Source organism: Bacillus rossius, chromosome 8 (genome assembly GCF_032445375.1).
Source record: "Bacillus rossius redtenbacheri isolate Brsri chromosome 8, Brsri_v3, whole genome shotgun sequence".
NCBI classification, from domain to species: Eukaryota; Metazoa; Arthropoda; class Insecta; order Phasmatodea; family Bacillidae; genus Bacillus; species Bacillus rossius.
Window position 1 is genome coordinate 4036730 of NC_086336.1, and position 16473 is coordinate 4053202.

The window sequence follows — 16473 nt, forward strand, 5'->3', positions numbered from 1 at the left end:
AGTCGCGGAGTAGTCGCTGGGCAGACGGCCCCGAGGAGTAGTCGCGGAGTAGTCGCTGGGCAGACGGCCCCGAGGAGTAGTCGCGGAGTAGTCGCTGGGCAGACGGCCCCGAGGAGTAGTCGCGGAGTAGTCGCTGGGCAGACGGCCCCGAGGAGTAGTCGCGGAGTAGTCGCTGGGCAGACGGCCCCGAGGAGTAGTCGCGGAGTAGTCGCTGGGCAGACGGCCCCGAGGAGTAGTCGCGGAGTAGTCGCTGGGCAGACGGCCCCGAGGAGTAGTCGCGGAGTAGTCGCTGGGCAGACGGCCCCGAGGAGTAGTCGCGGAGTAGTCGCTGGGCAGGCGGCCCCGAGGAGTAGTCGCGGAGTAGTCGCTGGGCAGGCGGCCCCGAGGAGTAGTCGCGGAGTAGTCGCTGGGCAGGCGGCCCCGAGGAGTAGTCGCGGAGTAGTCGCTGGGCAGGCGGCCCCGAGGAGTAGTCGCGGAGTAGTCGCTGGGCAGACGGCCCCGAGGAGTAGTCGCGGAGTAGTCGCTGGGCAGACGGCCCCGAGGAGTAGTCGCGGAGTAGTCGCTGGGCAGACGGCCCCGAGGAGTAGTCGCGGAGTAGTCGCTGGGCAGACGGCCCCGAGGAGTAGTCGCGGAGTAGTCACTGGGCAGACGGCCCCGAGGAGTAGTCGCGGAGTAGTCGCTGGGCAGACGGCCCCGAGGAGTAGTCGCGGAGTAGTCGCTGGGCAGACGGCCCCGAGGAGTAGTCGCGGAGTAGTCGCTGGGCAGACGGCCCCGAGGAGTAGTCGCGGAGTAGTCGCTGGGCAGACGGCCCCGAGGAGTAGTCGCGGAGTAGTCGCTGGGCAGGCGGCCCCGAGGAGTAGTCGCGGAGTAGTCGCTGGGCAGGCGGCCCCGAGGAGTAGTCGCGGAGTAGTCGCTGGGCAGACGGCCCCGAGGAGTAGTCGCGGAGTAGTCGCTGGGCAGACGGCCCCGAGGAGTAGTCGCGGAGTAGTCGCTGGGCAGACGGCCCCGAGGAGTAGTCGCGGAGTAGTCGCTGGGCAGGCGGCCCCGAGGAGTAGTCGCGGAGTAGTCGCTGGGCAGACGGCCCCGAGGAGTAGTCGCGGAGTAGTCGCTGGGCAGACGGCCCCGAGGAGTAGTCGCGGAGTAGTCGCTGGGCAGACGGCCCCGAGGAGTAGTCGCGGAGTAGTCGCTGGGCAGACGGCCCCGAGGAGTAGTCGCGGAGTAGTCGCTGGGCAGACGGCCCCGAGGAGTAGTCGCGGAGTAGTCGCTGGGCAGACGGCCCCGAGGAGTAGTCGCGGAGTAGTCGCTGGGCAGACGGCCCCGAGGAGTAGTCGCGGAGTAGTCGCTGGGCAGACGGCCCCGAGGAGTAGTCGCGGAGTAGTCGCTGGGCAGACGGTCCCGAGGAGTAGTCGCGGAGTAGTCGCTGGGCAGACGGCCCCGAGGAGTAGTCGCGGAGTAGTCGCTGGGCAGACGGCCCCGAGGAGTAGTCGCGGAGTAGTCGCTGGGCAGACGGCCCCGAGGAGTAGTCGCGGAGTAGTCGCTGGGCAGACGGCCCCGAGGAGTAGTCGCGGAGTAGTCGCTGGGCAGACGGCCCCGAGGAGTAGTCGCGGAGTAGTCGCTGGGCAGACGGCCCCGAGGAGTAGTCGCGGAGTAGTCGCTGGGCAGACGGCCCCGAGGAGTAGTCGCGGAGTAGTCGCTGGGCAGACGGCCCCGAGGAGTAGTCGCGGAGTAGTCGCTGGGCAGACGGCCCCGAGGAGTAGTCGCGGAGTAGTCGCTGGGCAGGCGGCCCCGAGGAGTAGTCGCGGAGTAGTCGCTGGGCAGACGGCCCCGAGGAGTAGTCGCGGAGTAGCCGCTGGGCAGACGGCACCGAGGAGTAGTCGCGGAGTAGTCGCTGGGCAGACGGTACCGAGGAGTAGTCGCGGAGTAGTCGCTGGGCAGACGGTACCGAGGAGTAGTCGCGGAGTAGTCGCTGGGCAGACGGCCCCGAGGAGTAGTCGCGGAGTAGTCGCTGGGCAGGCGGCCCCGAGGAGTAGTCGCGGAGTAGTCGCTGGGCAGACGGCCCCGAGGAGTAGTCGCGGAGTAGTCGCTGGGCAGACGGCCCCGAGGAGTAGTCGCGGAGAGTCGCGTGAATCGCGGGAGATTCTCGTGGCGCGGTTGCCTAACAAGCGGTCATGATTGAGACGCGGGAGAAGGCTTGCAACCTACAGAGACTTAAAACCTATCCTGAACATCGGGAAGTTAATAGTTATCGTGTCAGTGCCAGCGTCGCACGGACTTTCGGTGCGGTACGGAACGGCGTGGCACAGCCCACGGAGCCGGGCTTCACCCCAGACGGACGCAGGCAGGAACGGGGCCAGCCCCAAGTATTCCGTGTTAGTGGGCTAATAAATCATGAGTCGATCGTTGAATTTGGTATTAGTCATTTCGGGCACCAGGTTGACGTTCCCCGGAGGCCACGAGGCCTGAACCCCCTCTACCACGAGCAGCCGGGCAGCTGCACTTTTCCTGGGGAAAAACCTGGGCGACGACAAGGTATATGTGTTTGAATTCTAGCCTATCACCGAATGAATCCGCGAATTTAGCAGGTCTCTAGTAATGATGTATATATAACAGGGAGTAAATTAATTAATTTTTACTGTAGAGTTTCCTGTTTACTTCCAGCATTGATTAAATTAATTTTCTTGGCACATTATCATTAATTCTAGGCCTGTGCTAATATCACTTTTATTGTTCAAATATAATTTTAATACAAGATAAGATTTTTTCAAATTAAATACTGAACTAATATTTTTGATTGTTTAAAAATCATATTTTAACAAATACTTGTATTTTTTAACTTTCAAGATGAAGCAACAGCAATATGTATTTGATATTTCATGTTAATGGCTGTAAATACTAAATCAAAAATATAAAAGGAGTTTTAAATTACTAAGTGGTATTTTTGCTGTGGTTCTAAACTGCTTACTGTACACGTGCTTTCAACTTATGCTGGAAGCACAATAGTACGAAGGTGCGATGCAAAGATGGCGATGCAACAGCAAAATTTTGCGTTATAGTGAGCATACGGTTTTTACCCATGCTACGTAATAAATTATGTAAAATGTTTCTTAATGTTATTTAAGCACCAAACATAAGACATCCATCAATGCTTACATGTTTTCTAATTCAATATTTGTGAGAGAAATTTCTTTAATTCATATTTAACATTCAATTGTAAATATAGCTGTGAGTACTCCAATTGTGAGATTTCACAAATAAATTTAGTGAACAAAACATTGAAAATACAAGAGTAATAATATAATTACCAGTGCACAAAATTCTGACACACAACGCAATGGAAATAAAAGTGTTTATAATTGGGGCAGTCTGTCATTTCTGCCATTTTTGTCATGCTTTTGTTAAAGATTTGTCAAACGTTATTGGTTAGAAATCTTTCATAGCCACTGTCGTGCTATTGTGGTTCTAGCATTACAAAAAAATTCAGATTTCAGATTGTTTTGTTGTACTAGTAAAGTATAGCTTGATTGTCAGATCGATCATGACAGTAATATATTGAAACTGTTTATACAGGATGAGTCTGAATTCTATCGACAAACTTTGGCTGAAGATTCATCACATAAAAATAAGTTGACAACACATATGACTTAAGAGTCTTAAGTGCTTCCCAAGATGGTTATATTCCTTGGAAGTTACAACAGAACCAGTTATTTATTTTAAATAAAAATGAAAGTATTTCTTTATAGAATTCCAAGTGTTTGGATAATGTCTATTTGAAAAAGTTCTACAAACACTGCAAATATTGTCGAAGTGAAAATATTAAATGGATATAATTTAGGGTAACACTCTTATTCACGAATGTTCCACTATACAAGTATTACAGTTTATGTTTTGAAACAGGTTTTTTCACCACATATTCATATCATAATATCTATTATTGGTCAAATGTCAGGCAAGTCTTCTTAGTTAAAGATTTTGCTTTTATAATTTTGCTGAGATATTAACTGGAATTCATTTTATAAGTTTCTAGCTGAGAAATGCCTAAATATTACCATTCCTCCCCTCCTCTTTCACCCTCCCAGACGACCCCCTGACCACCCTATGTCACCACATTCTTTGCTTTCTGAACTACAGTCATAAAACACAATTTTTTTTCTAACTGCGGATTGGTTGTTTCAAGAGAGACCATGTAAATGACTCTAATGACGAAAGTGGCACCAGAAAGGGTCCAGCAAATAGGGAATAAAATTAATAATTTAAATAATTTTCAAGTGCTATGTACTTCAACTGCGATTTCCAATCCATAAGGTCTTTCTCATGAAATAAATCATAATCAAAAATTTTGGGGGTCACATTATATTCAGTCAAATTATTTCCTCGTAAATAAAATGTAGCCATGTTCAGAATTTGCTGGGCATAAATAGTGGGAGCGAGGAATGCCAAAAAAAAATAATGCGCGGAGTCTCTCCGCGCGAAAGAAGTGAAACTTCGTAATGTGGAAATGAAAATAGGAAGGGGTAGAAATTGATTTTTAGTGAAATCATATTATATCAAATCAAACTAAAAAAAAATAAATCATTAAATCATTCAACGATAAAAGCATGTTTATTTAATCAAGCGGACGGGTTCGCCCCAAGGAGAAAATTTGACGCGGCGAGACCTCGTGGACATAGAGAAATGACATCACACACTCACTATTTATGTGTCTATGAAACATGATTTTTTTTCTGCAATTTAAATTGTAATATACAAAAAGGGTATTGAAAATTGAAACAAATGTGGCGACACTACAAACTGTCAGGATCTTTATTTTTTTTTTATTTTTCTCTACTTAGTTCCTTACAATAGCATTCAGTCTCGCTCTCTCTCTTTCTAATTCCCTTCCCCAGGAGCGTTAAATGTTGAACGCAACCTTGTTGCAACGCAACCTCGCATTAGAAGTTTCACTTCACAAATGGGGAGGCCAGGCCTGAAGGCTCTCGGCTCTCGGGTCGGCAGGCGAAGCGGCACGGCAGGCGCAAGGTGCTGGGCATCCTGGATGTGTACGGCTTCGAGATGCTGGAGCGGAACGGCTTCGAGCAGTTCATCATCAACTTCTGCAACGAGAAGCTGCACCAGGTGGTGACGGAGAGCGCTCTGCGGGAGGAGCAGGAGGAGTACGCCCGCGAGGGCATCGAGTGGACGCCCGTCGACTTCCGCAGCAACTCCGCGGTCTGCGACCTCATCGAGCGGGTCAGCACATTCCCATCGTCCCTCCGCGCACGCTTTAAATTGCTTGTCTGTAAAGTCGGTTTATGGACGATAGTTTAACGTGACAACATCATAACAAAACATTGATGAAATGATTGCACACTTTTATGAATAAAATTGAATAATTTTTATTTTAATAATAAAAGAATATATACTAGTAATCAGATTTTTAAAATGCAAAAATAATTAACCTTTATTGCAGAAATTGTTGTGATAAGCACTGAAAACCACATTAACTTTTCACTTCACTTTATAAACAGTCGACCAAACAGTTCACGTGTAGATGACTTGTAATTAATTTTAAAAACTGGCGTTTAGCTATAAAGTTTAATTATAATTATGAACAAGTTTTCATGTAAATAAATTGTAATCAAATATCTAACATAACCTTTTATTACTGCACTCGCTGACAGATGCTACTTTTTTTAATAATAAAAGAATAAATACTTGAAATTATACTAGTAATCAGATTCATTTTCTTACGTACATTTGACGTAGAAATTATATCATATTACACATTTATAAACAAAGTTTTAAGTTTTCACTTCTGTTGGTGCGGCGCAAGCATACAATGAACGTAATGGGACACAGAGTAACGGAACAATGAGTGTTACGGGACACAGCATAACGGAACAATGAGCGTAACGGGGCACTTTTTCGTGCGTGCAGCCGGCGTTCATCGATTTATTAGACGTCACGTCAAAATTAAAAACAGTGAAAGGTCTGTAATCCAACATTTTAAGGATTGACACATTCTTTTACGTGGCATAAATAAAGCTGTTTCTATTTACGATTTTTCAGGATGGGTCCGGTTGTTGGCCTTGACTCCACGTCGCGATAATGTGCTGCCGGCATTTCTAGCTCTGTACAGTAATTCCTGTTTTCTAGCGGGTAACATTTCATATTCCACGGGTACCTTTCCGTGATGATTTGAAGAGGAGATCCTTTGTTACAAACGCAATTTAATATCTTATCAATTTTTCAACAATAAAGCTCATGGGTATGATTCCTTTCTATAGAGATGCCTATTTGCCCTTGTTTATTTTCTTTTCTTAAACTGTATAGATGTTTGATAATCCAGCAGAATTACGAACCTGGCTGTGGCCCGGAATTTGTCATATTAAAGACCTTTCACTGTACTTATGTTGAATATTAATATTCATACTATTAATAACTACCATTCTTAAAGAGCATAAACCAGTTTTCTCTTCAATTCAGTTAATAATAGTTACTGTGAAGAAAATTATAAAATGCAGATGTTATGAATGAGTGGGTTTTTTATTTTTTGTGGTTTTAAATTATGAAAAGTAACCTTTTGCTGCAGTGTACTTTTTAAATTAACTTTTGTATAGTTAAACTCAGATAATCCTGCACGTAATACCCCGTAATGCCTAATGGTCGGGACTGTATAGACATGTGCCAACCAAGTGAACTTAAGTTAAGAAGTAAAAACCTATTAATTTGATCCGAGTTTGAGAACACACATCAGTGGCCTGGGGGTAGTCGAGAGAGCGCTGGACAGTTTCTGTGCTGTTATCTGTACGTGTGTACAAATGATACATTCAAAATAAAACAAAAAAAATTCTGGCCTGTATTTGTGTTGAAATGTTTATCCTTGTGTTCCTAATAAAAATACATGATGACAAATACCATTTTATAGATGCATTTGCTCTGAATCTTGGCGTTTGGCGACAGGAGGAGATACAGCCTGTTAATCCGGAATTTTCAGTATTCCGGCATCCGCGAAGGACGGAAGATTCCGTATTATCGGTATTCTGCCACGTGAACGTTTTTCTATGTTCAAGTCTTTTGTTGGAGAGGCTGTTTGAAACGCAAGGAGAGGTACTGGTGTTATGATAGAAACACCAGTGCGCACGAAGTGAGCGCGGTGCGTGTGTTGCCGGTCGCAGAACCACCACGGGATCCTGTCCATGCTGGACGAGGAGTGCCTGAAGTCGGGGCTGCTCTCGGACGAAGTGTTCCTCGGCAAGCTGGCGCAGTGCTACGTGGGCAGCTCGCACTGCGAGGTGCGGCACCGCGGGGGTGGCAGCAGTGGTGGTGGCGGCTCCGACAACAACCTGCCCGCCAACTGCTTCAGGTCAGGCCCGTCCTCATTGGCTTCCCGCGGTTCCCCGTGCCCTGGGGCGTGTTTCTTCACCAGTCAGCAGTTTGTTAGAATATAAATCCAATAAGGGGTCCAAAATTTGAGTATTGGCGTTCCAATTAAAAAAAATAATAATGAAAAAAATGTTGCTAGGATCTTTAGTTCCAGCAAATGGTCAAAGTTAGGAAAAAAATTACCACACTATATTTTAACAATGTGCTCCAAAAATATACAGGTACATCAGTAATTTGGTTTTTAGTAGCATCAAAGTTTTTTTTTATTTCAGTTGCCTGACGACAAAAAAATATATGTTTACAAACTTTGTTCTTCATTTTGAGTTCATGCATTAGAGATAAAATCCTGTGCAGTTTTGGCAAAAATTCTGAGTTTTAACATTTTTACAAAGAGAAGCATTGTGGTATTTCAAAATATAATAGGCCATCTTTCTTAATACTTCCTAAATGTGAGTGATTTTTTTTAACAAGTTGATAAATTATAACTTTTTGTAACACTTTGCTCATTTCAAAATTTTGTTCATGAAATGACACAGAACTCTTCAAATGAGGTGGCTGCGATTTAGAGTTCACTCACACCATACAACCAATTGAAGTGTGATAAATTATATTGGTGTGGTCTGCATTAATATTATTCATAAAATTTTGGCACTGTATATTATGATGATAAAGTTTCCCTAACGTAGCTGTCTGTGGTCCCTTGGTTGCACACTTGTGTGTGAACTCTGTGTCAAGATTGATGCATCTTTCAGCAGTTTTTGTATGGTGTGGAAAATTAAATTTTAACTCCCAAAGAGTTTTATTTTGCAAAAGTGAAGAAATAGTCTCTGTTGTCAAGGTATCTAATATTGGACAGGGTGGCAGCTTACATTTTGTCCAATCGGTTTACTATTGTCCGAGACATCAAAATTTATTGAGGCAATTGTGAAAGTTCTAACATACTTTTTCTGTATAGTGTTATTGTTGTTACAGTAAATGTGCAAATACCCAAAATGCAATGATGCTGCATAATTTTCAATTATTGCTAGTAAAATCTTAATTTTCATAGTGTAAATACATATAGTAAATTCAAATCTATTGAGTGTATTTATAGACAAGGGCATACATTTTGATCTAAAAAAAAATATATACATAATAAGTGGAGACCTAAAAAATTCACAATTACGATAAACTGTAAAAATAATGTGATTATGATGCTTTGAAGCTAAAACCTGATTTTATAATCTTTTTCATGTTTTACATAAATTCTTACAAAAATAAGCTCTCCTTTTTCATATGTTAGGTTTTCGAAAGTCCTCAGCAAAAGTATGTATCTCAAAAACCGTGCATACTAAAGAATAAAAGCATAGACCATAGAATATAATTTTTTTAACTTCATTTTCAACGAAAATGTCTTTAACCATTTTAGTTTTATTGGTAAATTTCCATATGCGTTGCTGTGTAGATGGTTTATACTTCTTCTGCTGTAACTTCAAGCTCTTTGATCTCCTGTCTGCTACAGGAAGAGCTTGGTTGTTCTGCTTCTAAACTGCATCACTTCTGCCACTTTCGGCTGCCTCGTAAACCGGCAAGCATGTGAAAGATGAGACAGTATAACACTTTGGAATGTGTGGAGAGTGTGGGAGAGAGAGAAAGCTCGATATTAGTGTTTCTCACAGTGTCTCTCCCACTTCCTCTCTTTCTGCTCACCTTTGTATATCCCTCCCCCTCTTCATCCTCACACCATGGGACTATTCTGTATTTTTTTCTTTTTGTATGCTCTGTTTTGGTTTCCGAACAACAGCTTCTGTAGCAACTTATTTTTGTTTTATTCTTACCTCTCACTTCCTGTTTTATAAGAAGCTGTGTAAATCACTCATACTGATGAAAGTGGCACCAGAAATCTCTTGCGAATACAGCTAAACCATAAGTAAATCAGTTTTGAAGTGATCACTATATATACTAACTTTTATGACAAAAATTATCATAGACAGTTAGGATTTTTCTTCATCTTAATTTTTAAATGCAGTAAAATAAGAAATTCAGGTAGTATAGTTAAGAAGTTATTTATGCACAATATGGTCAATAGGTTATGATTTATTTTTGTTTAAGATTTGTTTAGGTTCACATAAAATTAAAAAACCTTTGTGTTTTGTTATGAATTTTGTAAAAAAAAATCTCTTTTAAGAAAAAATAAATTATTCTTTCTTTAGGTATTTAGTAATAATTTTCAAAAAATGTGAATAATTTTGGCACTAAATGAAGTTTTATTAAGACTGAATCCAAACCAAGTTTTCCGTATTGCAAACCCCCGAATCTCAAGGTAACTTTGTTATTGCATGAAACTCCAATCGGTGCTTTAGTGGTGCGTTGATTTGGTCACAGGCTACGCCACTATGCCGGCACTGTGACGTACAACGTGTGTGGGTTCGTGGACAAGAATAACGACATACTGCACAGGAACCTATCACAAGCCATGTACCGCTGTCATCACCCGCTGCTCAAGATCCTCTTCCCAGAAGGTGAGGTTAACATTTACCACAGTGCCCGCTTGGTGATGAATTGTGTGTACGTATGTACCAGATCTGTCAATTTTCAGCTTTCCAATACCAAAAATTCATTAATAAAGCTGTTCAGATACCAACTGCTGGTGTCAGAAGTCCCAGCTTATATTAAGTAAGCTCTTAACCAAGTCAGCAATAATTGATACAGGTACTGCAGGCGTCGGATGAATGCAGACTATCGGAAGTTGGCAGCAGGAAATTTGGTTTTGGTAAAACTGTGTTTATAATGACTAAAAAAGACGTGGTGGAAGCAATGCAAAAAGTTAATGTGCAGACATAGCAGATGTATTCTACTGCCTCTACAATATTTCTTTTCTGGCATATAAAAGAATATGATGCTAAGCTGCTACTAGTTTTATATGGCACGTCACCTTAATGTAACAATACTTTTGTTGCGGTTTAGTACAGTTCTCACAAATGGTGGTACTTACGTTTCTGTTGCCTAGTGTTTGAAAGAAGGCCATAGAAGTGAGAGGTAGAGGAAGGAAAAGAGATATTTTTAGAATGACTTGAACCTGTGTATGCTTGTATCTAAGATTGCAGCTGTTAGTCAGCAGCGTTCAGTGCCACATATGCCAAATCTTTTTCTATGCTTCACAATTAAAAAGTAGAGTAGTTAACTGATCTCCTTCCATTTGTTTGTAAAACTGTGGGTTTACAATTTGAATTCTCACTCTTCTGCCTGGACACGGCAAAAAATAAATCTCCTCGCCCTATCAATAGAGGCAAGATAACATGGTGAATAGTGATAAAAGTGAAATAACAGCGAAATTGAAGTTTCTACACCACCAAATACTGAAATGACTGACAATGCACCACGTTAACACTAAAATGGAATGTAAAAAATAAATTAAGCAAAATTTTCCTCAATCACCTCATTTTTTCTATTAAAATATACAATTATTTTCATATATATTTGGTTAGGCTTTTATTTTAAAAAAATAATATTTTATGTACTAACTAAAAATATTAAATTAGTCTCTATTGATGGTTATTCAAAGTAAATAAAAGCAGTTTATAGCTGATACTATACAGGCATGGCTGAAGTCCTGAGAGAAACATCACAAGGAAACGTATACTATAATTATTTCAGGATTTTAAAATTGCATATTGAATTTTTGGTTCATATAAAATAAATACTAAAAGAATACTAAAATACTTAAATAACTAAATAAACTAAATACTTAAACTAAAATAATAAAAACTTGGCTATAGAAATTGCAGTTAAAGAAATGTTTAGCTGTACTTTTAATTTTCATATTTATAACTTTCTCATGAACAAAGGAACTTATTGAATGTTGTAGTTGCAGATTCTTGTTTAACTTTATGTAGAATAATTTTCTGTACACTTTTTAAGTATTTTACCATGAAATGTTAAAGCAATTGATATTTGATCAACCAAATTATGCTTGATATTCACTGTTTGCTTACGTGTGTTTTAATGTTTAATGATAATAAAGATGAATTTTACTAATTTTAATAAATAATAATGCTTTTTTATCACATCATAAAATCTCCGCTCTACCTATTGATCTTTTAATCCATCACAACAGTAAATATCGAGAGTGTGAAAAAAATTAAAGCAATAATTATTTTTTATAGCTTTTTTACGTGCACTTAATTTCCTTGTGAAATGCCACCCAAAAAGTTTTTCAGTAACATGTAAGTAAGCTAGATTATGCTACATGCATGCCTAAACCACATGCCCACACCTTATGTGTAAATATAAAAAAATATTTTCTAGTTTTAGTACTGAAAAACTTACTTTTTTTTTAAATTTTTTTTTTAGATTCTGTGTTGTCTTAAACGCCAGAAACTAAAGTAGTGGAACATTGTTATAAATAAGTAGAGTTTAATTTTTTTTTATAGTTTCCTGCAAGATGTTTTATATTAGTGACAGTTCATTGTAAAGTACATCCTTTATTATATGTAGGTCTATACATTGCAAAATTAGAAGCAACATTTTGAAACCAAGCAGCTAACTATTAGTGTACTTCTGTTCATGTTTGATGTGTTTGTGTGCAAACCCAGAGCTTATGCTCTTAGCACCACCATGTCTGTGCTGAAGTACTTGAGGTTTGAAGCATTTATTGGTACTATGATTAATTACCTTGACATTAGGGGTATGGGTTAAAAGGGACATATGTTTTTCAGCTTGAAGCACTTTCATCTGAGATTACACTGCATTGTTTGGTTTACGTTTATGTGTAATGCTTAGTGTTCATTAATGGACTATAAAACAGCGAATTGCACAAAACTATTTAATTTGGCGACCGATGTCGCCAGATAGCAAGAGTACCCGATAGCACCACTTACCACCATGCCTTTGTAGAACAACTGACTTCCGGAGGAAGCAGGGCAGCCAACTCACAGCAGCCAAGTAGCAGCGCCACTATCGCCAGCAGCGCGGCGCACGAGATTCAAAACTCAAGTGTGTTGACCAATGCCAACAATGTTTATAATGTCCAAGGTCTATTTACACGGAAACTATACAATATACATAACATACCGCCCACCTTGAAATCACCGATTTCAACAGTCACAGGGGAGCGGGCATAATTTCACTGCTGGCCGTTTGACAGTGCCTGTGACAGTGCGTACAGTGGCCACTCGTGCCACGCCGTCCGTTCCATGATGAAGATCAACAATGCGCCCCAGCGGCCATTGCAGAGGTGGAAGCCTGTCTTCCTTGACCAGCACCATCTGGTTGGGGGCAAGACCTGACGCCCTTTTCTGCCATTTGCTACGTTGTTGCAGCGTGTGCAGGTAATCCCGATGCCAGCGATGCCAGAAATCTTGATGTAGTCGGGATACAAGCTGCCAGCGATGCAAACAGTTCACTTTTACCTGACGTAAATCTGGTTCGGGTATTGTCACTAACGGTTCCAGCGTCAGGAAATGGCCTGGGGTCAGAGGAGTGAAGTCCTTGGGATCCGCACTGAGGGGACACAACGGCCTTGAGTTCAACACTGCTTCAACCTGAGCCAATACTGTGTTTAACTCCTTGTACGTTAGTATCTGCTCTCCTATCACCCTCCTCAAATGGGACTTGAACGACTTGACACCCGCTTCCCATAAACCCCCAAAGTGAGGAGCAGCTGGCGGGTTGAAATGCCAAGTCACACCAAGATGTGCGAGCGATGAAGCCACTGTTGTTTGATGGGAAGACGACGTGAGGAGTTGTTGTAGTTCGGAGAGCTGATTTCGTGCCCCAACAAAGTTGGTGCCACAATCGCTGTAGATGTCCGAGGAACGTCCTCGACGTGCAATGAAACGTTTATAGGCAGCCAAAAACACATCTGTCGATAAGTCCGAGGCTAGCTCGATATGTACTGCCTTTGTTGCGCAACAGACAAACACGCATAGATATGCTTTCAGCACAGCAGCCTTGCGAAGACGGGCCATCTTAATCAAGAATGGACCAGCGTAATCAACCCCCGACCTTGAGAACGGTTTTACCTGCTGAACCCGCATAGCTGGAAGGTTTCCCATCAGCGGAGCAACTGATGATGGAGATGCACGAAAACAACGCACACAACGGTGCACAAGGTTGGTGATTGCACGCTTGTCCCCCATAATCCAGAACTTCTCCCTGAGAATGGCCTGGAGTGCTTGTATTCCCGGATGTTGATTAACTTCATGGTAATGACCTATGATCAGTCTTGTCAGGGGATTCGATTTAGGAAGAAGGGCTGGGTGCTTCTGCTCAAAGGGCAGATCCGAATGAGACAGTCTGCCGCCCACCCTAATCACTCCCTTGGAGTCAATGAACGGTAGCAATCTACGAAGTGGTGGGGAGGTGATTTGATCCTTCTTCAAGGCAATTAAATCACTTCGATAGCACATGGACTGAACATAACGTATCCAGAACTCTAGGGCAGTGTTTAGATCCTTCGATGACAGCTCTTCTATGGCCCGTCCTTCCAGTGGATGATGACAATTGTTGATAAATCTGAACAAGCAGGCAGTAACACGCAACAGCCTTGTCAACCGACTGAAACGTTCCAATAATGTGTCCAAGTCCCCAGGGGAGATAAAAGTTCCCAATGCCACTACCTTCCTTTCAAGCAGGATTACGTCAGAAGCCTTAATGCACGGAATACCTTCAGGCCACTGGTCCTCAGCCTTCTTCAGCCATGAAGGGCCAGACCATCACAGAGGATGAGATACAATTTGTGCTGGCAGAAGCCCACGGGATCCACAGTCTGCCGGGTTATGTTCCGAACGAACATGCTTCCACCATTCTGGACGAGTTAGCTCTTGAATGTGACTAACCCGGTTTGCCACAAAGGTCTTTAACTCATGTGGAGAAGAGTTTATCCAGGCAAGAGTTACCTGTGAATCAGTCCAGGCAGTAACCGAACTGAAGTGCAGTGTCGCTCCATAGGCATCAATGACATGGTGAAGCAGGCGAGCCAACAAAAGGGCCCCACATAGTTCTAAGCGAGGCAGCGACTGAACCTTGAGTGGCGCTACCTTCGACTTGGCAATCAGCAAGTGTACCAGAACTGTACCATCAGGGTTGTCAATGCGCAAGTACACAACTGCTGCGTAACCAATTTCGGAGCTGTCCGAAAATCCATGCAACTGGTAGGAACCTCCTGCCTGTCCTCGAATCAGTCGGGGAATGGTAACTGATGACAGTTGTGACAGCTGAGTGTTGAAGTTCTTCCAGTTGCTTAGGATGTCATCCGGTGGTTCAGTATCCCAGCCCAGGTTCCGTGCCTACAAGACTTGGATCAGGTGCTTTGCAAACATACTCAGTGGGGTGAGCCACCCAAGAGGATCAAAAATCCTAGCCAGATTTGACAGGATTGTCCTTTTTGTGGCATTGCCAGAACTAGGCTGTATCTTGTAGGAATATGTGTCCGACACAGGATTCCATTGCAGACCCAAGACCTTAATGACACAATCGTCCGAATCCAATGAAAATGGTTGTGGGATCTCAATATCCTCCACTGGCAACCAATCCAGAAGAGCTTGGTGGTTGCTCATAAATTTGCGCAGCTTGAAGCCTCCTTTTCCTAGGAGTGTTATAAGCTCCCTCTGAATGGCCAAGGCAGAATCAACCGAATTAGATCCAGTGACAACATCGTCAACGTAGACATCTGTAAGTAAGACCTGTGATGCAGTTGGGAAGTGCTCGGTTTCATCCTGTGCCAATTGTTGAAGTGTACGTAATGCGAGAAACGGTGCTGCAGAGACACCATAGGTTACAGTCTTGAGACGATAATCCTTCACAGGTTCAGCATCATTAAACCTCCAAACAATGCGCTGATAATCCTGATGACGAGTGTGTACACCTATCTGTCTGTACATCTGTTTGATGTCACCAGTGAAGACTACTACATGCAGACGAAAACTCAACAATAGGTCAACTATGTCCCGTTGAAGCCGGGTGCCAGTAAAGAGCGCATCGTTCAGCGAAACACCTGAAGAGCTCTTGGCGGATGCATCAAAAACCACCCTCAGTTTTGTAGTTGAACTTTCAGGTTTAACCACACAGTGATGGGGAATATAATACGACTCTGACGGAATCTGTCTCTGTTACTTCTTCCATGTGACCACTAGCTACATAATCACTCATAAACTCTGAATACATGGCCTTCAATTTGGGATCAGACTTGAGACGATTTTCAAGACGAAGAAATCTGTTAAGAGCCTGCGGCCTTGACGCACCCAATTTCAGAAGAGGTTGCCGAAAGGGAAGTGATACACTGTAACGCCCATCTCCAGACCTCAGATGAGTTTTACTGAACCATTCCTCACATTTGACATCTTCAGGAGACTTGTGTGTTGTCGCAGGAAACTCCTCTAATTCCCAGAACCTTTTTACTACCTCATCCAAAGGAGGGTGTGAAGTGAGAAGAGAGATACACAAAGATGTTGCAGTCAATGATGGGACTTGTGTGTCCACCTGTCCCATCAGTATCCACCCAAGCACAGAGTCCAGAGCTACGGGAGAACCGTCAATTTTGGCCCCAGTATGGAGTCTAGGAACTAACTCTGCACCAATTAACAGATCAACAGGACCAGGGGTGTCAAATGCAGGGTCGGCAAGTTTCAAATGTGCCACTGCACCACGGACCCTGGCGCTCAGCTTGGCACTTGGCAAATTGGAGGTGATTCTCGAAATTACAAATACATCTACTGCAAACTGGGGGCTCGTGCTACCAACTGGTGCCATAACAATGGAGGCGCATGACTTGGCCACATTCACTGAAGTGTTAGCTAAACCTTGTACTGGTAGATGAGATCTTCTACGAGTAAGCCTCAATCTTTGCAGACAGCTCTCTTGTGACGAAGCTAGCTTGGCTGGCAGTATCCAACAGAGCCCTCACGACCATTGGAGTTCCACTTGAATCAAACACGTGTACCTGTGCTGTTGATAATAACACTGTTCTTGCTTCACTTGGTAGAGCGGCAGCAACTGCAACAGTTGCAGGGTTTGGTTCAATGAGTGTGGTTGAAGCATCCTTGCCCGGACCAGGGTTGATGGCTGTCTGTTGCTCGAAGTGCAACAGAGAATGATGCCTGGATCCACAATAACGACACGATGATGATGAAC

At 43.2% G+C, this 16473-nt stretch overlaps 1 protein-coding gene across 1 annotated transcript in view; it reads left to right on the top strand.

Moving 5' to 3' along the window:
- LOC134535502 (unconventional myosin-Ia) overlaps nucleotides 1-16473 on the top strand; it is a 171051-nt gene that overhangs the window by 124521 nt on the left and 30057 nt on the right. Inside the window, exons 13-15 of the mRNA XM_063374640.1 lie at nucleotides 4993-5226; nucleotides 7155-7342; nucleotides 9727-9863. Coding sequence (XP_063230710.1) covers nucleotides 4993-5226; nucleotides 7155-7342; nucleotides 9727-9863 — 559 coding nt within the window. The remainder of the gene's footprint in view (nucleotides 1-4992; nucleotides 5227-7154; nucleotides 7343-9726; nucleotides 9864-16473) is intronic.